Source organism: Kogia breviceps, chromosome 3 (assembly GCF_026419965.1).
Source record: "Kogia breviceps isolate mKogBre1 chromosome 3, mKogBre1 haplotype 1, whole genome shotgun sequence".
Lineage (NCBI taxonomy): Eukaryota > Metazoa > Chordata > Mammalia > Artiodactyla > Physeteridae > Kogia > Kogia breviceps.
In genome coordinates, this window is record NC_081312.1 from 87807261 (window position 1) to 87832559 (window position 25299).

General features: G+C 37.9%; 1 protein-coding gene across 10 annotated transcripts in view; it reads right to left on the reverse strand.

The window, feature by feature from the left end:
* Nucleotides 1–25299, reverse strand: part of FRMD5 (FERM domain containing 5) — a 362059-nt gene that overhangs the window by 276870 nt on the left and 59890 nt on the right. For 4 of the 10 annotated variants that reach the window (XM_067029162.1, XM_067029163.1, XM_067029158.1 and 1 more), the window contains exon 1: nucleotides 17355–18852. The exons of the other annotated variants lie outside the window; for them this stretch is intronic. In XM_067029162.1, coding sequence (XP_066885263.1) covers nucleotides 17355–17468 — 114 coding nt within the window. In that variant the 5' untranslated portion in view covers nucleotides 17469–18852. Of the gene's footprint in view, nucleotides 1–17354; nucleotides 18853–25299 lie in introns of those variants that run through there. 10 annotated transcript variants of the gene reach the window in all.

Consider the following 25299-nt stretch of genomic DNA (forward strand, 5'->3'; position numbering starts at 1 on the left):
AAATTTCAAAGCAGACCAAGTTAATTTATAGAGAGCATAAAGTGTTTTTCTTTCTACACACATTTGCATTGCACAAGGTCAAAGACATCTTTAAAAGAATGTTTGGCCTAGTAAATGGAAAATATACTTTAGCGTAGAGGGAGATGTCTTTCTGGTGCTCCTAAAAATCCAAAACATGTTGATGGTCTCCTCCTCTGACCACTACAAGGCCAACCTTGCTTAATATTCTTTATTACTTTATCATAGGAACCCCATTTACCATTTCTGTAGTATCTTAGATCCAGATTCAATCACTTTTGCCCCTCCCCATATTCACTTTTCCAAGAACCTATCTTTTCTTCCTTTCCTACCCTTATATTTTTCACTTCACTGAATTCTTACCTCAATTTATCAGATTATTTATTTCTCTTATTCAAAATCCAATTCAAACCCAAGCCCCAAGCAGATAATCTTCATAAACTAGGCAGTCACAAACTCAGATACAATTAGATCTCCAACATGATTCACAAAGGTGTTACAGAGAACTTTGTATAGAGCCTGTCCTCTAGGAATAGTTTTAAATTATTATCGTTGATTTGTTATCATTTATTAGATTTATATGGCACTTTTCCTCCAAAGTGGCTCACCAACCTTCCCAAGATCCAAGAAAAGGAAGTAAACAGTATTTGTCTCCCTAGCTGGCAACTAGGGATAAAAAAATAGTATGAATGGGCTCAAAGTTCCTCATGAAATCGTCACAATGTTAAAAACTGAAGGCCACTAACTTCAGACTCAGAGCGACTACCCACCATAACCTAACTGGTTCTATTTCAGGATGCCTTTTTCTTTCTTTCTTTCTCTTTTTTTCAGTTTTAACAGTATTGAAAAATGCAGATTGCTCCAAAATTTAAACTTGATCTTAAGCAATTTGATGCAAGCATAGTTTCTCTGGCCTTTTGGAACGGAATATCTCTGAGAGAGATAATACTTTAAACTCTCATTTTTACCTTCTATAAAAGGAATAAATTTAAGTTCCTTTCATGAGAACAGGTTTTGATAATGGATGAGAGAGAGAGAGGGCAATTTTTATGCATTAGCAGTGATGCCATCTCCAGGGAAGGATGAGAAGAAAGGCCCTTGATAGAAACACCAGCATCACAGAGACTAACTTCATCTACTTCATAATGAATTTAAGAAAAAAATTTTTTTAAAAAGAGTAAGGCACTGTGAGAGGAGTAAGGCACTGTGAGAAGACAAAGGCACCTAACCCAGTTCTAGTTCTACTAGAATGTAAAGTTCCATGAGGGAATCTCTGCCCTCTCTGTCCTCTCTGTTTTGAGGGGTTTTTTAAATAAGTTTTTGTTTTGTTTTTTGACTGCGTTGGGTCTCCGTTGCTGCGCGTGGGCTTTCTCTAGTTGTGAAGAACGAGGGCTACTCTTTGTTGCGGTGCGTGGGCTTCTCATTGCAGTGGCTTCTCTCGTTGCTGAGCACAGGCTCTAGGCACACAGGCTTCAGTAGTTGTGGCTCGCGGGCTCTAGAGCGCAGGCTCAGTAGCTGTGGCGCACGAGCTTAGTCGCTCTGTGGCACGTGGGATGTTCCAGGGCCAGGGTTCAAACCCGTGTACCCTGCATTGGCAGGCGGACTCTTAACCACTGCGCCACCAGGGAAGACCCCTCCTCTCTGTTTTGTTTATTACTATCTCTGGCATTTAGAACAATACTTTACACATAGCAGGTAGTAAAAAGTATTTATTGAATGAATGAGTGAGCCTCTCAAAGGATGTGACTAAGTAAAGAAGAGGGAACATATCTCAAGGGAACAGAATGTGCAAACACAAAGTAGGAATGGTCAAGAGATGTACACAGATAATTCAATATGGCCGGAGCATAGAACACCTGTCAGGGAACATCAGGACATAATGTGGACAGGTGCAGAGGACTCAGATCATAAAGGGACCTATAGATCATGCTAAGGAGTCTGGGCTTCATTCTGACAATAATGAAACCATTAAAGGATTCCAAGAAAAAGAATAGCATAAGCATACTGAGTTTTAGAAAGATCTCTCTGTAATCATTGCACAGGTTAATTAGGAAAGAACCGTCTAGAGGCAAGGAGCCTAGGTAAGAGGCCACTGTAGTTTGGGCAAGAATAATGAAGACCTGAAATAAGATAGTGGCAGAGGAGGTGGGGTGGGAGGGCCAGATTTAAGAGAGATTTCGAAGATGAAACTGACAAAATGTGGTAACAGATTGATGCATAAGTGAGACAGAAGAAGGATTATAGGATAAGTAATAGATTTGTCTTAGGTAACTAGATGGACAATAAAGACACTGCCCCAAAACAGGGATTATGTCAGAGCAGAGGATTTTGGAGGTATGATGATGAGTTCAATTTGGACGTGTTGAGTTTGAGTGTACATGCCTTATGCTTGGGAACACAGACTGAACTCAATCAACATATAGGTTCTGTAGTCATCAGTGTCTTAAGTGGTAGTGGAAACTGAGGCCAAGGGTAAGATTACCCAGAAAGAAAGTATAGAGTGAGAAACAGAAATTCAAGTATAGACCTCTGTGAATCCCCAGCATGTAGGAAGGAAAAAGAACTTGCAAAAAACTCAGAGAAGTGGAAAAGAATGAACAGAAAAAGAGAAAGAAATATTTAGATTGATTTAAAGGAAAGCATCACAGAAGAAATGGTTAGCTGTGTCAAATGTTGCAAAAAGGCCAATTAGGATAAGGGCTAAAAAGTATCTCCAGCATCTAGTAGTTAGAAGATCACTAGCGACATTAACTACAGCATTTCAGTAGGGTGGGAGCAAAAGCCAGATTCTGGTGAGTGTGAAGTAAATAAATCCCAAGGAAGTAAAAACAGCAAGAGAAGGTGGTATCTTTCAAGGTGGTTGGCTATGGAAGAAAGAGAATAACAAACAACTATTAGAGGGAGAAAAGGACTTTCACAAAGTGAGAAAGACCACTAAAAAAGTAGTGCCGCACTAGTGTTGAACTACTGACCTGGTTTCAATCTTTAAGCCAATGATCACTGGTCTAAATGTAGTAAAACTAAGACCGGGAGTCTCTAATAGGTAGACAAGAGTCCGATCACCAAATCTCTAAGGCTTGTTTCTTGACTTCTATTCCCTCCCCTCTTTGCCTTCTGTCAGACCCTTTCTTGGTAAATTCTATAACTTGCTGTACCTTTCCTGGGTATTTCCAGGCTTCATGGGAGAACATTTAAAAAATATATTCCTCATCAGCCTGCCAATGAGGGGACATGGGTTCGTGCCCCGGTCCGGGAAGATCTCACATGCTGCGGAGCGGCTGGGCCCGTGAGCCATGGCCACTGAGCCTGTGCGTCCAGAGCCTGTGCTCTGCAACGGAAGAGGCCACAACAGTGAGAGGCCCGTGTACCACTAAATAAATAAATAAATAAATAAAATATTCCTTATATGATGGTTAAAATAGTCTAGTCAATACCATACTTCTCACTATAAGATATAAAATAAATTTATTCAAATTGCATTCCTAAATTATAGTGACATGTAATTATTAATAGAAGATGTAGTGAAAAATAAAAATTCATTAAAAGGTAAAAAACCTTGAAATAGACATTATTTTAACAAAATTTAAGACATTTATTTAAGGAAAGAGACTTAATGGTAGAATAAAAGAAGACATTAATAAAAGCTACACTTCACGCTGATAAGACTAAGTATTGTCAAGATAAAACTCCTAAAGTAAAAATAAGTTTAATTTAATACCAGTTAAAATATTTTTGTATTTTCATTGATTATCAGCCTGATGAAACATGGAAAATAAGATGGCAAGAATTATTTATGGAAAAAAAGAATTATTTATGGATACAATAAAATGAACATTAATCAAAATTATATGACACAGACTTGAGAATAAGTGACCCACGGAATGGGATAGATTTATTTGGTATTGTTTATTTAATACATAGCAAGTGAGAAATCAGTAGTAACCCAACATTTGGGGGAAGGACTCACCACTTAAGAAATGTTGAAATAACTGAATATTAGTACAAACAATTTATTTGGATCCATACCTTGCCTAGTATATCTGTATATGTGTATGACTGAATATTTTTTAAAATAATAAACCAGAAAATTAACCTTTTGTGGTTATTAAAAAGATATCTCACAGAAAAAAATAAAAACATCAGTTTACTAAACTGTAATAACGAAAAACGAAAAGGAATACAAATTGAGAAAATGTGATAAACATTTGCTGTCCAAAAATGTAAAAGAAGTATACAATTATATAAGGACAACATCTAAAAATCACTCACAAGTGGTCAAACGAAAAAATTTTGAAAAAGAAAATACAAATGAGAAAGTAATCATGTGGGAAAATACACCATTAGAAATTAAAGAAATGCTAATTAAAATTGGTTTTAAGTACTACTGCTTAACTAACCAAATAGAAATTATAAAATCTGATGTTGAATGAACTGTATTTTGACTTAGTGACATTATTAGTTAATTCAATCTTTCTGAAAAATAATCAGTAATGTGTAATCAGTAAGAACTATAAAATTGTTCATATTTTTTGATTCAGTAATTCCAGCTGGCAATATAAGGAATGTAAAGAAATATTCAGTACCCTAGAAAAAGAAAGAAGGGAGGAAGAAAAGAGGGAAGGAAGTAAGAAGGGAAGAAGAAAGAAAAATACAGTTGGCTCTCCAGATCCACAGATGTGGAACCCACCAAAACAGAGGGTCGACTGTACTATGCCATTTAATACAAGGTAGTTGAGCATTCACGGATTGTGGCGTCACGGGGATCTTGGAACTAACCCCCTGTGGATACTAAGGGATGACTGTAATCTATATAGAGATGTTCTTAGATGTACTATTTAGAATAGTGAAAAACTAGAAATCACACAAGTACCCCTCAGTAGGAGAATGGTTATAAAAACTACAATATATCAGTAAGACGGACGTTGACACAGAAATTAAAAATACATCTGATGACAAAGGACAGCAATTAATTTAGAAAAATCTAAATAAATTTTTGTTTTTACTGTATTCTTTTTTTCTGTGCAGTTTCTTACACTCATGAAAGGGTGCTTTCTAGTTTGTCAATGAAAATGTCTCATGAGTCAGAATCGAAAGCTTACTGAAATTAAGAAACAGTAACTAGGGCTTCCCTGGTGGCACAGTGGTTAGGAATCCGCCTGTCAATGCAGGAGACACGGGTTGGAGCCCTGGTCCGGGAAGATCCCACATGCCACGGAGCAACTAAGGCCATGCGCCACAACTACTGAGCCTGCGCTCCAGAGCCCACAAGCCACAACTACTGAAGCCCCTGTGCCTAGAGCCTGTGCTCCACAACAGAAGCCTGCACACTACAACTAGAGAAAACCTGCGTTCAGCAACGAAGACCCAACGCAACCAAAAATAAAGTAAATAAAATAAATATATTTTTTAAAAAAAGAAAGAGTAACTATTTCATCCTTGTCTATGGGTCTTTCGTTCTATTATAGAACAGGAAACGGATCTGACATGACTGATTTTCACAGTCATTTTGACTATTGCCCTAGTACCTTCTGCTCTTGTCAGTGATACCAAGGTAGATGATAGATGATTTGTTCAGTTTCTCTCTAAATGCTGAGGTTAAGCTGATTGTTTTAATTAATTAATATTTATTATTTATTTTTGGCTGCATCGGGTCCTCGTTGCTGTGCGCGGGCTTTCTCTAGTTGCAGCGAGCGGAGGCTACTCTTCATTGCGGTGTGTGGGCTTCTCGTTGCGGTGGCTTCTCTTGTTGCGGAGCACAGGGTCTAGGCGCGCGGGCTTCAGTAGTTGAGGCTCATGGGCTCTAGAGCGCAGACTCAGTAGTTGTGGTGCACGGGCTTCGTTGCTCTGTGGTATATGGGATCTTCCCAGACCAGGGCTTGAACCTGTGTCCCCTGCATTGGCAGCCGGATTCTTAACCACTGCGCCACCAGGGAAGCCCCTAAGCTGATTTTAAAATTCCTTTATTTTACCTCGAGGACTTGGGAATTGAGGATAAAGCTTCGGCTATAACTTCTGAGATTCTGAAATTCTTAGACATTAGAAGGGTGGTCTGATGAATACTAACTACTTTTGATTTGACATTCAGAAGAAATAAAAGCTCTTTTCTTCTAAAGAAAAAAAAAGAATATGAAGATGATAAAATCTCACTCTTTCTCATCAATCTTCAAAATTCCACCATCATTTTTATGACCTCTTTTGAGTGTCAGTGATCAATGAATAAAGCACCAGCACCAACCTTGCCATAGTAGTCCTCTTTTTGCTGTCATTTTGAATTGACTCACTGCTACAGTGCCACCACTGACTATGGGGTAAGCACAACATTAACAGTGAAGCCTAGGACATCTTGGCCTTTCCTGAGTGTATCTAAAAGCAATAAGAAGCTTTTTAAAATGTAAGTGGTCTTATCAGTAAGTTCCATAAATTACCTTTCACTTGAAGAAATTCCTACAGAGTTGCAATCAGATGCTATCAAAAAACCAATATAAGTCAGGTCAGCTACTTCAATGATTTTGTGGGACAAATGTATCATAAGTACACCAAAGTATCATTAAAAGTTCACCTCTCTGAACCTTCTCCCAAGTGATAATCAGTACGAGGATCATTTTGTCTTTCTATCTGATATATATGTTACCATATTAAAATGACACAATCCAGCTAGGTCAGTTTAAAAAAAAAATCTCAAGAAATATGGCTCCAACTGACAGCTTTGAAATCCAGGCTGAGTGTTAGAGATACTAGCACTCCCCTATGACAGGTTTTACTTTCTACAAATTTTTATTTAACCTTCTTCTTGAACCTCAAGATAAAAAACTAAAATGCATAAATTGATACAATAAATCTTTAAAATAGTCTGTTTGTATGTGATCTGTATTAGAGCATGCTATCTGAGACTAAATGCCACAGTTCTAGAGACTATGATATATTCAAGTAAGTGTCATACAGCTCCTAATAAAATGTGGGAGTCTAAAACAACACAGATTCTTTTCCCTCTGCACTGGTGAGATCCCTTCACAAACTTTTGCAGGAACACTACATTATCCTGTTGACTAGGAACCAGCTCCTTAACCTCAGTTTCACACTCCTATCACTGCACTTCAAGGACCCTCAGCTCTTCTTATTCTCCTATAGACTCTTTCCTCATTAGAATGTTTCTAATCCTCTTTCTCTTTGCCAACCCATCAATTATACCCTGTCTCTTGGCAGTGTCACACACTGTGTCCCTCCTACTCTCAGCCAACCAATCCTTCAACCTGCCATTACTTAAATCGTTGTGGAAATCAGTCTTCTTTACAAAAATGTTCCTAAGTAACAAGAAGTCAAGGGAACATCCAGCCACTGGATTGTTAAATTAAACTAATAAAATTCCCTCATACCAATCACTGGGGACTATTGCATTCATACATTATAAGCACTTCAAGAATCAGTTTGATGTTTGATCCTAGTGAGTGTTCATTCTTTGATTGTTCACTTTAAATCACAAACAACCAGAAAGGAGCACTCTCTCTATATAGCACAAAACAGAACATGTTTCACACAGAGTCATTTAATAAATGCTTTTTTATTATGGATGTCATAAGAAATATCCAAATCTCAATCTGGAGTGGCCAGTGATCATTCCAGAAACGGAAAAGCTCTGACTAACCACTACCACCCCCCATTTCCATGACTATTAAACAATCCCAACTTCGTTGATGTTGGCGCTTTTTTCCCTAAAGATACCCGTTAATAAAAATAACTCACCAGATGTTACTGTCATTCTAAGAGACAAGCTTTTAGTACTATGAAGGAGGCAGCTGGAAGAACCTGGCTTTTCCCACTCTGCCTCCATTTTTACTTACACTTCCATGTTTGATTAATTTCTTCAGCAGCTGTACCAAGGAACATAAAAGGTAAAAATCTCACCCCCAATGTACAGATGGGATCATGTCAGTAATTTGTAGAAACTCATATTTTAATAATTCTCCTGAGAAAAAATGGGTACTCATCAAAAAATGTCCAAGATGGGCAACTATTTTTATGTCTGTATTATTTAGTACTAAAGAGTTAAGAAATTAACTTTCACAAAGAAGTATCAGTGAAAAAGGAACAGGATTATGAAGCTGACTAAGATATAGAAGCAGAATGTTAGTCGAGATTTAACACTCTTACAGAAACAAAAGTAAACAATATTGGGCATAAAATATTTCTACATTATAAGATCTCAAACAAGTTTTACTTTGAAAAAGATAACACAACTCTAGGAAAGAAACACAAGAGAAGGAAAAGACCTACAAGAACAAACCGAAACAATTAAGAAAATGGTAATAGAAACATACATGTCGATAATTACCTTAAATGTAAATGGATTAAATGCTCCCACCAAAAGACACAGACTGGCTGAATGGATACAAAAACAAGACCCATATATATGCTGTCTACAAGAGAACCACTTCAGACCTAGGGACACATACAGACTGAAAATGAGGGGATGGAAAAAGATATTCCATGCAAATGGAAATCAGAAGAAAGCTGGAATAGCAATTCTCATATCAGACAACATAGACTTTAAAATAAAAACTATTACAAGAGACAAATAAGGACACTACATAATGATCAAGGGATCGATCCATGAAGAAGATATAACAAGTGTAAATATTTATGCACCCAACATAGGAGCACCTCAATACATAAGGCAAATACTAACAGCCATAAAAGGGGAAATCGACAGTAACACAATCATAGTAGGGGACTTTAACACCCCACTTTCATCAATGGACAGATCATCCAATATGAAAATAAATAAGGAAACACAAGCTTTAAATGATACATTACACAAGATGGACTTAATAGATATTTATAGGACATTCCATCCAAAAACAACAGAATACACATTTTTCTCAAGTGCTCATGGAACATTCTCCAGAATAGATCATATACTGGGTCACAAATCTACCCTTGGTAAATTTAAGAAAATAGAAATCGTATCAAGTATCTTTTCTGACCACAATGCTATGAGACTAGATACCAATTACAGGAAAAGATATGTAAAAAATACAAACACATGGAGGCTAAACAATACACTACTTAATAACGAAGTGATCACTGAAGAAATCAGAGGAAACCAAAAAATACTGAGAAACAAATGACAATGGATACACGACGACCCAAAAGCTATGGGATACAGCAAAAGAAGTTCTAAGAGGGAAGTTTATAGCAATACAATCATACCTGAAGAAACAGGAAACATCTCGAATAAACAACCTAACTTTGCACCTAAAGCAATTAGAGAAAGAAGAACAACAAAACCCCAAAATTATCAGAAGGAAAGAAATCATAAAGATCAGATCAGAAATAAAGGAAAAAGAAATGAAGGAAACAATAGCAAAGAACAATAAAACTAAAAGCTGGTTCTTTGAGAAGATAAATAAAATTGATAAACCATTAGCCAGACTCATCAAGAAAAAGAGGGAGAAGACTCAAATCAATAGAATTAGAAATGAAAAAGGAGATGTAACAACTGACACTGCAGAAATACAAAAGATTATTAGAGATTACTACAAGCAACTGTATGCCAATAAAATGGACAACCTGGAAGAAATAGACAAATTCGTAGAAATGCACAGCCATCCGAGACTGAACCAAGAAGAAATAGAAAATAAGAACAGACCAATCACAAGCACTGAAATTGAAACTGTGATTAAAAATCTTCCAACAAACAAAAGCCCAGGACCAGACGGCTTCACAGGCGAATTCTATCAAACACTTAGAGAAGAGCTAACACCTATCCTTCTCAAACTCTTCCAAAAGATAGCAGAGGGAGGAACACTCCCAAACTCATTCTATGAGGCCACCATCACCCTGATACCAAAACCAGACAAAGACGTCACAAAGAAAGAAAACTACAGGTCAATATCGCTGATAAACATAGATGCAAAAATCCTCAACAAAATACTAGCAAACAGAATCCAATAGCACATTAAAAGGATCATACACCATGATCAAGTGGGGTTTATTCCAGGAATGCAAGGATTCTTCGACATATGCAAATCAATCAACGCGATACACCATATCAACAAACTGAAGAAGAAAAACCATATGATCATCTCAATAGATGCAGAGAAAGCTTTTGACAAAATTCAACATGCATTTATGATAAAAACCCTGCAGAAAGCAGGCGTAGAGGGAACTTTCCTCAACATAATAAAGGCCATATATGACAAACCCACAGCCAGCCTTGTTCTCAACGGTGAAAAACTGAAACCATTTCCACTAAGATCAGGAACAAGACAAGGTTGCCCACTCTCACCACTCTTATTCAACCTAGTTTTGGAAGTTCTAGCCACAGCAATCAGAGAAAAAAAAAGAAATAAAAGGAATCCAAATAGGAAAAGAAGAAGTAAAGCTGTCACTGTTTGCAGATGACATGATACTATACATAGAGAATCCTAAGGATGCTACCAGAAAACTACCAGAGCTAATCAATGAATTTGGTAAAGTAGTAGGATAGAAAATTAATGCACAGAAATCTCTGGCATTCTTATACACTAATGATGAAAAATCTGAGAGTGAAATTAAGAAAACACTCCCATTTACCATTGCAACAAAAAGAATAAAATATCTAGGAATAAACCTACCTAAGGAGAAAAAAGACTTGAATTCAGAAAACTATAAGACACTGATGAAAGAAATTAAAGGTGATACAAATAGGTGGAGAAATATACCATGTTCTTGGATTGGAAGAATCAACATTGTGAAAATGACTCTACTACCCAAAGCAATCTACAGATTCAATGCAATCCCTATCAAATTACCACTGGCATTTTTTACAGAACTAGAACAAAAAATTTCGCAATTTGTATGGAAACACAAAAGACCCCGAATAGCCAAAGCAATCTTGAGAACAAAAAAATGGAGCTGGAGGAATCAGGCTCCCTCACTTCAGACTACACTACAAGGCTACAGTAATCAAGACAGTATGGTACTGGCACAAAAACAGAAATATAGATCAATGGAACAGGATAGAAAGCCCAGAGATAAACCCACGCACCTATGGTCACCTTATCTTTGATAAAGGAGGGAAGGATATACAGTGGAGAAAAGACTGCCTCTTCAATAAGTGGTGCTGGGAAAACTGGACAGCTACATGTAACAGTATGAAATTAGAACACTCCTTAACACCACACACAAAAATAAACTCAAAATGGGTTAAAGACCTAAATGTAAGGCCAGAGACTATCAAACTCTTAGAGGAAAACAGGCAGAACACTCTATGACATAAATCACAGCAAGATCCTTTTTGACCCACCTCCTACAGAAATGGAAATAAAAACAAAAATAAACAAATGGGACCTAATGAAACTTAAAAGCTTTTGCACAGCAAAGGATACCATAAACAAGATCAAAAGAGAACCCTCAGAATGGGAGAAAATATTTGCAAATGAAGCAGCTGACAAAGGATTAATATCCAAAATTTATAAGCAACTCAGGCAGCTCAATAACAAAAAAACAAACAACCCAATCCAAAACTGAGCAGAAGAACTAAACAGATATTTCTCTAAAGAAGATATACAGATTGCCAACAAACACATGAAAGAATGCTCAACATCATTAATCATTAGAGAAATGCAAATCAAAACTACAATGAGATATCATCTCACACCGGTCAGAATGGCCATCATAAAAAAATCTACAAACAATAAATGCTGGAGAGGGTGTGGAGAAAAAGGAACACTCTTGCACTGCTGGTGGGAATGTAAATTGATACAGCCACTATGGAGAACAGTATGGAGGTTCCTTAAAAAACTACAAATAGAACTGCAATACGATCCCGCAATCCCACTACTGGGCATATACCCTGAGAAAACCATAATTTAAAAAGAGTCACGTGCCACAATGTTCATTGCAGCTCTGTTTACGATAGCCAGGACGTGGAAGCAACCTAAGTGTCCCTCGACAGAGGAATGGATAAAGAAGATGTGGCACATATATACAATGGAATATTACTCAGCCATAAATAGAAATGAAACTGAGTTATTTGTAATGAGGTGGATGGACCTGGAGTCTGTCATACAGAGTGAAGTAAGTCAGAAGGAGAAAAACAAATACCATATGCTAACACATATATATGGAATCTAAGAAAAAAAAATGTCATGAAGAGATTAGTGGTAGGACGGGAATAAAACACAGACCTACTAGAGCATGGACTTGAGGATATGGGGAGAGGGAAGGGTAAGCTGTGACGAAGTGAGAGAGTGGCATGCACATATATACACTACCAAATGTAAATTTGATAGCTAGTGGGAAGCTGCCGCATAGCACAGGGAGATCACCTCTGTGCTTTGTGACCACCTAGAGGGGTGGGATAAGGAGGGTGGGAGGGAGGGTGACGCAAGAGGGAAGAGATATGGGAACATATATGTATGTATAACTGATTCACTTTGTTGTAAAGCAGAAACTAACACACCATTGTAAAACAGTTATACTCCAATAAAGATGTTTAAAAAAAAAAAAAAAGGTAACACAACTGAGACCACAGGCTAACGCTAATCCAAATAGCCCTTAAAGATCAAAGTCAATTATATTGGAAAAATGTTCAAGATGCTCTTATTTTTCCCCAATCTAAAATGAACAAAGATACCTATTCACATGCCATTTTTAAAAGTCAATTCAAGAAACTCATCTAGTGGGCTTCCCTGGTGGCACAGTGGTTGGGAGTCTGCCTGCCGATGCAGGGGACACGGGTTCGTGCCCAGGTTCGGGAGGATCCCACATGCCGCAGAGCGGCTGGGCCCGTGAGCCATGGCCGCTGGGCCTGCGCGTCCGGAGCCTGTGCTCCGCAACGGGAGAGGCCACAACAGTGAGAGGCCCGCGTACCGCAAAAGAAATCCATCTAGTAAAAAGGAATTTTGCCTCTAAAGTCAAAACCCCAATTTTTACGCACTTTAATTACCATTTCGAGGGAAGAGATATGGAAACATATGTATATGTATAACTGATTTACTTTGTTGTAAAGCAGAAAATTACACACCATTCTGAAGCAATTATACTCCAATAAAGATGTTTAAAAAAATTACCATTTCATACACTTGGAATCTGACCATTTTGATTTACCGTAAGTCAGACTTTGCAAGCGCAAGAAGCATTGTCCCAAAAAATGTAATAAGCAAAGGAATCACAGACATTTATCCCCAGGGCTATGGAACTATAGCAACAACTTTGTGCTGTGACTGAAGAATCCAGTGAGGAGTGACAGCAATTCCTGTAATTGTGTCTTTACCCTGCCATCCATACCTCAAAGGCATTTTTTTTATTTAAAATAAACAAAAAGTGAAAGTAATCCTTAGAGATTCCCTGCAGTCCCCAGATGACAATATAACTCAATTTCCGCTTCAATATCCCATTAGCTCCAAACAAGAAGAGACAGCTTAAAGTCACTTCCAAGGACATCAAGAGATTCTGCAGGATAAGCTTTAAGAATAAAGCTCCTCACAACAGTCCACATCACAAAAATAGACTTAACTAGAGCCAAGAACAGAAGGAAGAACCTTTTCTTGTCCGATTTTCACAGCACTGTTCTTCCTCCAGCAGGAAGGTCTAGAAGTTTTGACTTGCAGTATTTCCCCAGGTTAGTGACTAGGACCCTTCTCATGGTTGACTTCTGGCAAGGAACAAATGAGCCACGGGTGATGCAAATGACTTAGGTAACTTTTATAATAGGTGTTCCTTAAGGAACCCCAGCTTGGGGAGCTCAACCAAGGATCCTCAATGTCAATATCCACGATGTCAGCTAAGATATCCCTTACTTGATGCTCTCTCCCACACAAATCCCTCCCTTCCCCTTGAATGGCTTGAGCCTTGCTTGGTGATTAGTAAAATCACCCCTCCTGCAGCCAGTGGCACTACCTCCAAGCTTGAGCCTTCCTTGGTGTTTAGTAAGATCACCCCTCCTGCAGCCAATGGCACTACCTCCAAGTGGGCTACACTACTACCAGAACCATCCTCTCCCCTGTGAATCCATCATGCCCCAGCAGGTTGCTACCACCTGTCATCATTACCACATCTGTGCCCCCGTGCAAATTGAGACCTGTGAGAGACTGGCATCCCCGTCAGTCCTTGGAGGCAACAAGACTTGCCCACTGGACCTCAACGGCTCTGCTTCATCTTCGTAGCCTTCTTTCCCAAATAGGCAATGCAGATTAGATCCCTCCCTCAGGACCCTAATTACATTCTTGTCTACCTCTTTTTCCAAGGATTATACTTCAGCCTTACTACTCCAAGGTAGCTCCAAGTGAGACTTATATACCACCCACAAAGGGAAAGCTCTTCTCAGGTGACTCTGGGAAACTAAAAAGAAAAGGGGTAAGTCTGGTGCAGTCCAGGCAAAGTGAACCTTCTTAAAAATTCCAGCAAATAATGCTAGAAGAAATCTTTCCATAATATATATGTATTATCTGTTAGAGTTGTGAAGCCTATTTGGGAATTTGTAAGATTAGCACTTCAGAAGGTAACCTTTTTCTTCCAAACTTTGAGTAGCTAACACAAGTTATAGGATAGAAACTGGTTTATAATTCTATTGATCCACTGAGGATAAACTAAAAGGGAGAGAATGACTACTGGGCATATACCCTGAGAAAACCATAATTCAAAAAGAGTCATGTACCACAATGTTCACTGCATGTCTATTTACAATAGCCAGGACATGGAAGCAACCTAAGTGTCCCTCGACAGAGGAACGGATAAAGAAGATGTGGCACATATATACAATGGAATATTACTCAGCCATAAAAGGAAACGAAATTGAGTTATTTGTAGTGAGGTGGATGGACCTAAAGACTGTCATACAGAGTGAAGTTAAGTCAGAAAGAGAAAAACAAATACCGTATGCTAACACATATATATGGAATCTAAAAAAAAAAAAATGGTTCTGAAGAACCTAGGGGAAGGACAGGAATAAAGATGCAGATGTAGAGAATGGACTTGAGGACACGGGGAGGGGGAAGGGTAAGCTGGGATGAAGTGAGAGAGTGGCATGGACTTATATATACTACCAAATGTAAAATAGATAGCTAGTGGGAAGCAGCCGCATAGCACAGGGAGATCAGCTTGGTGCTTTGTGACCACCTAGAGCGGTGGGATAGGGAGGGTGGGAGGGAGATGCAAGAGGGAGGAGATATGGGAATATATGTATATGTATAGCTGATTCACTTTGTTATAAAGCAGAAACACACCATTGTAAAGCAATTATACTCCAATAAAGATGTCAATAAATAAATAAAAGGGAGAGAACGTAGCATCTCTTGTGTAGCTTTTCATTATTAGAACTTCAAAGCACAGGGTACACAGATATACAGATTTACTTACAACCTTGACTCAGGCAAGCAGGAAACCAGTTGGCATAAACTTGTTGGTGTTAACATTGAAAAGAAATTCTTATTTCTATGCTACAGATTTCACAGTAATGTCACTACCAGAAAGCAAGATATAAATAAATAAATAGGGCTTTGTTTCTTTGGCACAGATGACCTCTACTGACCAAAGGATGAATGCAAGGCAGGTTTTAGCCTTAAAGTTACCCAAACTTTCTGTCTATCCAAAAAGCTATCTGGTCTAATGTTTCTAACCTCACTTCTTGTTGCTCTTTCCCTTGCTCCCTCATTCTATAGTCACAGGAGCCTCCTTTTTGTTTCTCACTTAGGCATCCTGCCAACTCAGGACCTTTGCATTTGTTGTTGCTTCAGGCTGCAGGGCCTCTCCCCCATAGCCCGGACACCCATCTCAGTCAAGTCTCTGCTCAAATGCCATCTCAGAAAGGCCTTCAGTGATTATCTAAAGAGTATTTCTATCCTCTTACCCTGCTTTATTTTTCTTTAAAGTATTATCACTTCTGAATATTTCATTCTATATTTATTTGTTTGTTGTCTATCTATTCCTCTAGAACAAAAGTACTATGAGGGCAAAGATTTTGTCGGCTTTGTTCACCATTACATGCTCAATGCCTGGATCAGAACCCGGGACACAGTAGGTGCTCGATGAATGAAGTGCTCCCTTACCAAATATATGGAATTTATTATTTGCGTTTGTTTAATTTCTTTCTAATCAAGGTTTTTCTATCCTTGCCAAGTAGAGTTTCAATCTGGATAAAGAAAGAGACAAACAGGAACTGAGAGCTTGTTTTTCTCTGCCTCATACAGTGGTGATTTCCTTCCCTTATTCCCCCTACTTTCTATGTATCTAGGAAGAGCTACTGGAACTCCAGAACAGGGATAATTGTGGCTAAATGAGCCTGAGTCCCCAAGTCTATATAAATGACATCTCGGAATATCGAAAAAAATGTAGATATGTTGTTCGCACAACTACTCTCAATAATTTTTTACAATTGACAAAAAAGAGTGCCAGAAGCCTAGAGATAAATGTTTTCCTAGTTTTCACAAATGGAGGAGAGGAAAGGCAGATTGCAGAAACTAGGAGTCAAAACAAGCCTACTCTGAACAAAACAAGCCCTCTAGAATGCATCATCTCTTTCCAATTTTTTTCATATTTCTTTCCAGTCCTTAGTCCTATGCATAAATAATTTTTCAAAGTTGTAATTATAATGTAGACATGTTTTTAAGGACTAATTGTTTTAGATTTCACTGTATTATAAACATTTCTCTGTGTTATGAGTCTGGCATAATTTTTTAAATAACTACAGGTGAAAGGGAACAATGAGACATGTTTGTAGATGAGGCATAACATTTTTTTTTTTTTTTTTTTTTGCGGTACACGGGCCTCTCACTGTTGTGGCCTCTCCTGTAGCGGAGCACAGGCTCCAGACGCGCAGGCTCAGCGGCCATGGCTCACGGGCCCAGCCGCTCCACGGCATGTGGGATCTTCCCAGACCTGGGCACAAACCCATGTCCCCTGCATTGGCAGGCGGATGCTCAACCGCTGCACCACCAGGGAAGCCCGAGGCATCACATTTTAAAGATACTTCTGCCTATTTCCTGAACTGGAGTCACAATATTATTTAAAATGCAAACCTGATACAGCTAAGTTTTGGTAACCACAAAGTCATGTCAGGAAAATTATGAAATAGAAGATTTCCCAACAAACACAAATAACATTTTAATAAAAACAGAAGGTCAGAAATCCCAGAACCCTTTCACAAAGATGGCTAGAGTGAATATTTATTTTTATTCTATAAATCCTAGAGAAGAGTTTTATTTCTCTAGGTATATAACTAGCAGTCTGGCTATGATAAAATATAAAAGTAGAAAGAAAACAGGGAGAGTAAGATTTAGTTATTCCTATATGGTGTTTTCTAACTTTTTGGTCATATTAACTCATCATAGTCTTCAAAGAGCATAACCTTTCATTACCTTCCAGTGGTAGAAAAATGTGTTACATCTTCTAAGTTTCCTTAGGCCAATCAGACTGTATTGGAATCTTGAATACATACTGTCTTCTTTCTCCTTAGGGGTAACAAATACCATTTTATTTCAGTTTCTTAATATTATGGTGCAGACAACTATACAAATCAAAAGAGTTTTACATGTTGAGGACCTAAAAGAAAGTGCTTGAAATTGAAAAACAATATTAGAGACAGAAAATCTGAATAAGACAGTTGTGTAAGTTCATACTTTGAGGCCACACTGCTCCCTACTCCCCCCCCAACCCCCACATTACTGCACTACTCATATACCAGCAATACACAAAAAATAAAAAGTAAAAAATGTAAAATCCTAGCTGCTGTGTTAGGGTTCAGTTGCAGGTATGAAAATCTTCTAGTATTTTAAGCAGAATCAGATTTAATACTTAGATGCTAACACAATAATTGGGAGGGTTGGAAGAATAAATAGCCTCTATACTAAACCTTAAGGAACAAGTCTCAGAATCCACACAGAACTGGCTTGCCAAGGGAATTGCCTGCCACCTCTGCCACCATCAGAAAGTTAAGGAAGCAGGGTGCTTCTGTGCCAAGTGCTGGCCCAGATTACACCTCCTTAGCCACAGTCCAGGAATTAGGCAGCCACCAGTGTTATTGTTGGCTCTAAGAACACAATGCCTTAGCTTCAGTTAGAGATCAGGAAGTTGCTGCCAGAAATGTTGGCTCTAACAAAATAAGGGCTGCAACTTGGGGACCAAAAATAGCCACAAAATTGAAGCCACTGGATCTGCTCCAGCAAAAGTGATGCCACGTGTACTATACCCTACCCCTATACTATATACTACACTTAACTCAGCTCTGAATTCAAGTCTCATAGAAGTGAATATGATTAGTACAATCTGAATCACATCAGGAACCCTAGATGTAAGGAAACCTATGTGGTAATTTTTACTTTTCAGTCTCTGTGGGTAAAGGAAGGCATACTAGAAGGAGGTTCAAACAGCTACTCAGTTATTCCACCTACCATGAATGCCAAAGCCATACCCAGGGAGATGACAGTAAATCATATTAATTCTATTGTAATACATTAGTTAAAACAAATATTTCCAGGGACTACAAATGGAACAGAAACATAAAGCAATGAGTGAGGCCTAATGAGCTCCAGGTCTGGAATCAAGCAAAGAGGGCCAGGAATTCAGCTTCTGTAGGTTAATGAGAATTAAAAGTGCCTCACTTAAGGCATGGAACTGGAGCCAGGCTCATTGCTTAAAATCAGGGAGTGGGCAGAACTCCAGAAATGAGACTGAAAAAATCAATTTATGTGAAACTGTACACCAAAAGAGGCAGGATCCAAGCCAGCCACTTGCTAGCTCAATGGCTGGATGTACATTATCATGACTATTATGAAGATCAGGAATCCTGAGTTACCTAGTGGAACGAGATGGAGGCAACCACAAAACTGTTAGGCAAGACTGGGTAAGGTGAGATAGGTAATAATTCTCACTCAAGTTAAGCTCTCAAACCAAAATTCCAAAATACATGAAGAAAATTGATACCACAATTACCAAAAAAATCAACTACTGAGAAATCAATTCACTCAAGACAAAATGAAAATAACAGAACAATCTGAAATGACCTTAAAATAAATGTGTTTAGGATCCTCAAAGAGATAAAGGAAAAAATAGCCATAAAACACAGACATTCAAAGTGCAGTCTCAGTACTAATCAGGATAAATACAAATATATCCACATCAAGACATATAATTGTGAAACTGCAGAACATCAAGGTGCCATAAAAAATATTACCTACCCCCAAAAATAACAATTAGACTGACAGCAGATACTTTATCAACAATAATAGATGCCTTGAAGGTAATGGAATTAGATTGTTCAATATGTTCAGTGTTAAGAGAAAAGAACTGTCAAGCCAGAATTCAATGCCCAGTTAAGCTTCATAAGAATGAGGACAAAATAAAGACATTTTAAGACCTACAAAGACTGAGTTTTCCACTAACAGATTCTCAGTAAGCAACTGATATATTTTAGGATGAACTTCAGAAAGAAGAGCTTAAAAAAGGAATCAAGAAATACTGATGCTCCCACAAACTGATAAAATGTATTACTGGGACTTCCCTAATGGTCTAGTGGTAAAGAATCTGCCTTCCAATGCAGGGGACACAGGTTCGATCCCTGGTCAGGGAACTAAGATCCCACATGCCGCAGGGCAACTAAGTCCACGCGCCACAACTACTGAGCTCGCGTGCCTCAACAAGAGAGCCTGTGTGCCGCAAACTACAGAGCCCATGCACTCTGGAGCCCGTGTGCCACAACTAGAGAGAGAAAACTCGCACGCCACAACTAGAGAGAAGCCCACGCACAGCAACAAAAGATATCGCATGCTGCAACTAAGACCCGACGCAGACAAACATAAAGAAAGAAAGAGAAGAATATGTATTATCAAATGTACCTAATTATAGACTATAAATAAAATAACTAATTTTTCATGATTAAAAGAAAAGTGGTAACATGAATGAACCTTTGAAAACATTATGCTAAGTGGAAAGAAGCCAGTAACAAACAAAACCACATATTATATAATTCCATCTATATGAAATATTAATAGGCAAATCTAAAGAGAAAGTAAGTTAGTGGTTGCCTGTATGGGGAGGACAGGAGAGGGAATGGGGAGTAGGCCAGACACTGTTTAAGGGTACAGAATTTCTTTTAAGGGGGACAGAAATGTTATAAAATTAGATTGTGGAGATGGTTGCATAACCCTATGAGCAAACTAAAAAACACTGAATTGTGCATTTAAATGTATGAATTGTAAGGTATGCAAATTATATCTTAATAAAGCAGTTTTTACAAGTGGAGCTAGAAAAGAAGAAGGGGATGTTCAAGTATACCAACTGATATAAAATTCTATAGTTGTGTGAATATTAAAAACTTAGGAACAGGGGCTTCCCTGGTGGCGCAGTGGTTGAGAATCCGCCTGCCGATGCAGGGGACACGGGTTCGTGCCCTGGTCCGGGAAGATCCCACATGCCGCGGAGCAACTAAGCCCGTGAGCCGTGGCCGCTGAGCCTGCGCGTCCGGAGCCTGTGCTCCGCAACGGGAGAGGCCACAGCAGTGAGAGGCCCGCATACCACCAAAAAAAAAAAAAAAAACAAAACAAAACTTAGGAACAACCATTATAAGAACAGAAATGCCATCTATGGCTTCTAAAATCAGTGGAGGAACCAAAAAAATATGATACTGACAATTTTATCAATCTAAATTACAAGAGTAATATAAAAGAAAATAAAGAGAAAGTAAAAATGGCAAAAACAAGTTCAATTCTCTCTCTCTCTACACACACACAAACACAGACACACTCATCTATTAAAAGACAGTCTATCAGACTAGTTAACAAATCCAATTAATGACACATCTAAAGCAAAATGATCCAGAAAATTTGAAAATAGATGGTGAAAAAATTTATCGGGTAAATATTAAACAAAGGAAAGCTGGCAAAGCAATATTAACAGACAAAATAGAACTTAAGACATAAAACAAAAATAAGAACAAAAAAGACATTATATAATGATAAAAGAACACTCTACAAAGAAGATATAATGAACTTATACAATTAATAATATAGGCTCTCAAATGTATAGGAAACAAAAACATATGCAATTAACAAGGAGAAAGTAACAAAACTACAATTGTGGTAAGAGATTTTAACCTTCTGCTATCAGAAACTGACAAATCAAGCAGACAAAAATTCCCTAAGGATATAGCAAATCTAACACAACACTAAGTTTGATGTTATACATACACACTCACACACACCAAAAAAACCCCAATACCAAACAGAAAAAGAATAAACATTGGTTTTAAGCACACATAAGACATTTAAAATATTGACTACATATTAGGTCTCAAAGGTAGCATCAACTGATTTCTAAGAATAAATCCCACACAAATCACATTCCTCAAGCACAATACAGATAATCAGAAATCTACAATAAAAAGTAAATAGAGGGCTTCCCTGGTGGTGCGGTGGTTGAGAGTCCGCCTGCCGATGCAGGGGACACGGGTTCGTGCCCGGGTCCAGGAAGATCCCACATGCCGTGGAGTGGCTAGGCCCATGAGCCATGGTTGCTGAGCCTGCGCATCCGGAGCCTGTGCTCCGCAACGGGAGAGGCCACAGCAGTGAGAGGCCCGCATAATGCAAAAAAAAAAAAAAAAAAAAGTAAATAGAGAACAATCATATGTTTAGAAATTTTAAAATGTACTCAAAAATAACTCATAGGTATGAAATCAAAATAGAAATTATGAAATACTAGAACCGAACAATAATGAAAGCAACATATATCAAACATTGTAAAAATGCAACTAAAGTGGTAAAGAGGGATAGTCAAGAATAGAATGATGATATCCACCATCACCACTTCTAGTCAACATTGTTTTGGAGGTCCCAGAGAGTATAATGAAGTAAGAAAAAAATAAAGATAAAAGAACTTAAAAGGAAGTATCAAAACTGTCATTATTTGCATGTTATCATTACTCTCATAAAAAATCCAAGGGAATCTACAATCAGAATTAATAAAGAGACTTCAGCAAAGTTGCTGGATATAAGATCAACTTATAAAAATTGATACTGTTCTTAGGTACCAGTAGTAACCAATTCAAAATGTCATTTAAAAAAAGAAATCAGGTATAAGCAAAAAACACTACAAGGCAACTAGAAATAAATTCAACAAATTATGTGTAAGAATCTGTTAGAGAAAAGTATAAAACTGTATTAAAAACTCAAAGAGGAGCTAAAGATAGAAATATATCATGTTCATAAACAGGAATACTTGAGGGAATAATGATATCAATTTTCCTCAAACTACTCCATTTTAAAAAATCAACACAATTCCAGTAAAAATTCAATAAGGAATTTTTATAGAACTCACCAAGCTCATTCTAAAATTCATATAGAAGGGACTTCCCTGGTGGCGCAGCGGATAAGGCTCCTTGCTCTCAACGCACGGGGCCTGGGTTCAATCCTTGGTCAGGGAACTAGATCCCAGATCCCACATGCATGTCACAACTAAGAGTTTGCATGCCACAATTAAGGAGCTCACAAGCCGCAACTAAGGAATCCTCCTGCCACAACTAAGGAACCCTCCTGCCGCAACTAAGCTCACCTGCCACAACTAAGACCTGGCTCAACCAAATGAATAAATAAATATTTAAAATTCACAAAGAAAAATAAAAAGCCGAGAATAGCCAAGGTAATTTTGAAGAAAATGGTAAAATAATTAAAATCATGAGATACTGGCCCAAGGATAGACAAACAAACCAATGGAAAGACAGTCAAGTGCACATACAGAAACTGGATATTGGACACTGGTAACACTCCAAACTGAGCAGGGAAATAGAATATTCAGTAAAAGTTGGTGGGATACTTGGCTATGTACATGGCAAATTAGATACCCACCATACAGCCAAGTAAAATTGATGGGAGAAGAAAAAGAAAAAACCCTAAATGTGAAAGCAAAACTGTAGAAGTTTCCAAAGGAATTATAACACTGTGGTTCCTTTGACTTTCTTTCTTGATTCAGTTTCTAGGCTCTAAGAAATCCTAATTGTTCTCTTCAAGGGCACTCAAACTGAATTCTCCTTGTAATTTGGAAGCTGTAGAGTGGGAGCATCACTTTCCCAGTCCTGTTATTAGACTGCTGGTAATACAGTCTACCTAGGCCCACATTAGCTTTACTTGGTCACTACAATATAGGACTGACGAACACTGTATGCACCACCTATTAAACCTCTAAGTCATTTTCATGCCTGCTACACTTAAGCAAGTTTCTCACATCCTGGGCTCATTTGTATAGGGTTTTTTTGTTTCCTCCATGTGCAGGGTCTTATTCTTAAATCTATTTAATACTATCATTAAATTAAGCCAGTTGTCTTTATCCTTGGGGACCGCTTCCATATCTTCCTATGTCATCATATATATTCAATATCCCTTCCCACACTATGTCACTCACAAAATCAATAAGCATGCCTTTGATAGAAGGCTTCATCTGAAGAATTGATAAAAATGTTGATCAAGAACTTCTAAACAGAGAACCCGAGAGGTATGATAACAGAAAATTTCTTCCATTGATTAATTAATACTAATTTACCTAATTATATTAGCAGTTAGTCCATATTCTTCCATCTGGCCTTCAAAAATATTATGACATGTGGGTAAATGTCCTAATGAGTTTTAGCTAAACTTTGCTTTCTGCATTTCCATGATAAGTCAGTCTACTAAACCTTTCCAAGAAGAAGTGAGATGAGTCTGACATAACTTGGTTTTGGTGAATCCATGGTAGCATCAAATAACTTGTGCTTCTTCTCTTAGATGCTCACAACAATTTATTAAGAATTTTATAAGTATATTCATTAGAAATTAGCATAAATTACAAAAGACCAAATTATGAGGACTCCACACAGTTATAACATAATTACTATAATCTCTATTGGGGACTTGCAATTATGAAAATATGTATATACATCTCCACAATGTGTAGGCCAGAAATTTTCTTTAAAATCTATCATTCTCGTAATGATAACTCTAAGAAACGGAGCCCTTAGGGAAAGGAAAAGAGTATGGGCAGTGTGATAAATATAAAAGGTTAACTGAATAAGAATTACTTTGATTATTTAAATTAGGACGTGTACTGGAATACAAGTGGACAAATTCTGTACTTCTTCCTAAGTGGAGGGTAAACAATGTGTTCCAAATCCAGAAAGAGTTATAAAACTCAGCTCCAAGATAACAGGAGGTGTCCTGCCTGACCACAAAGAAAGTAGCATGCACAGTACACCCCAAACACTCAAACTGGAGATTCAAAAATACTCTGCCATCCTCACACGGCCAACTTTGAAACACTTCTCATTTGATCTTCATGTTGAATTCACACATGAGCACTTACAAGATTTACTTCCATCTAGCTTTCTTAGTGTCTCACAAATACAGACTGTTCACTCTGGGACTGCGAAATCAGCTGTCTATAAAGATACTGTGTAAACAGAACCATGAGATAGAATAAACATTTTGCCACTTAAAGCACCTTTCCAAGGGTTCCATTAATAAGCAAGATATTATTAGAGAATTATTAACTGTAAAAACTAATTCTGGAGACCAAAGAAACATGATATTTCCCAACAAACAACATGAGAGGGGTCCGGTGCAATACTGGATAATAGACAGTATTATCTTTGCATGAAGCTCTTTTTCTTGATTGTAAATGAGAAATGGAAACACATAACTCCTAAACCTAAACCCTATAGCCAACTACTATGTGTGACTATGAAAGTCTCCCAGAGCCTATTAGTGTCTAGTACAGTATGTGTTCATAATTTTGTATTTTGTCTGCTTCTGTGCAGTGATTTCCTTACACCAGGAGCCTTGCAAAGAAGACTGAATCACTTAGATGTTAGGATTACCATTCAATACCTATTTCCTTGGAGATATCAGTAGAATCTGAGAGCTGAAGGATAATCTAGAAGCCACCTAATGCAACCACCTAAACTTTAAACATTAAAGAGGAAAAAACAGACCCAAAGAGTTCAACAGCCTGAAGTCTCATGATTACTTCATAGTGAAACTGGAGCCAGAACCAGGCCATGAGGCTCCACTATCACAGTTTTCTAAGGTCTCACTCTTCTAAGTAGGACTCATTCTTTTTCATCCTCCTCAAGCTTCACTGGCCATCATCAGACACTGCAATGACATTTCACAAAAGCCTTACAACTCTAGGAAGGTGTAGAACACATTGGGCCCTATGGTCATAGTATTTGGGAACTGGAAGAGTCCTTAGATTGTCCCTTCACATCTCTGCCTCTTATACACGCACAAACAGAGGTTAGGGGTTGACACAAGCTCCAAATGTGGAGCACAAAGTCAGAATTAA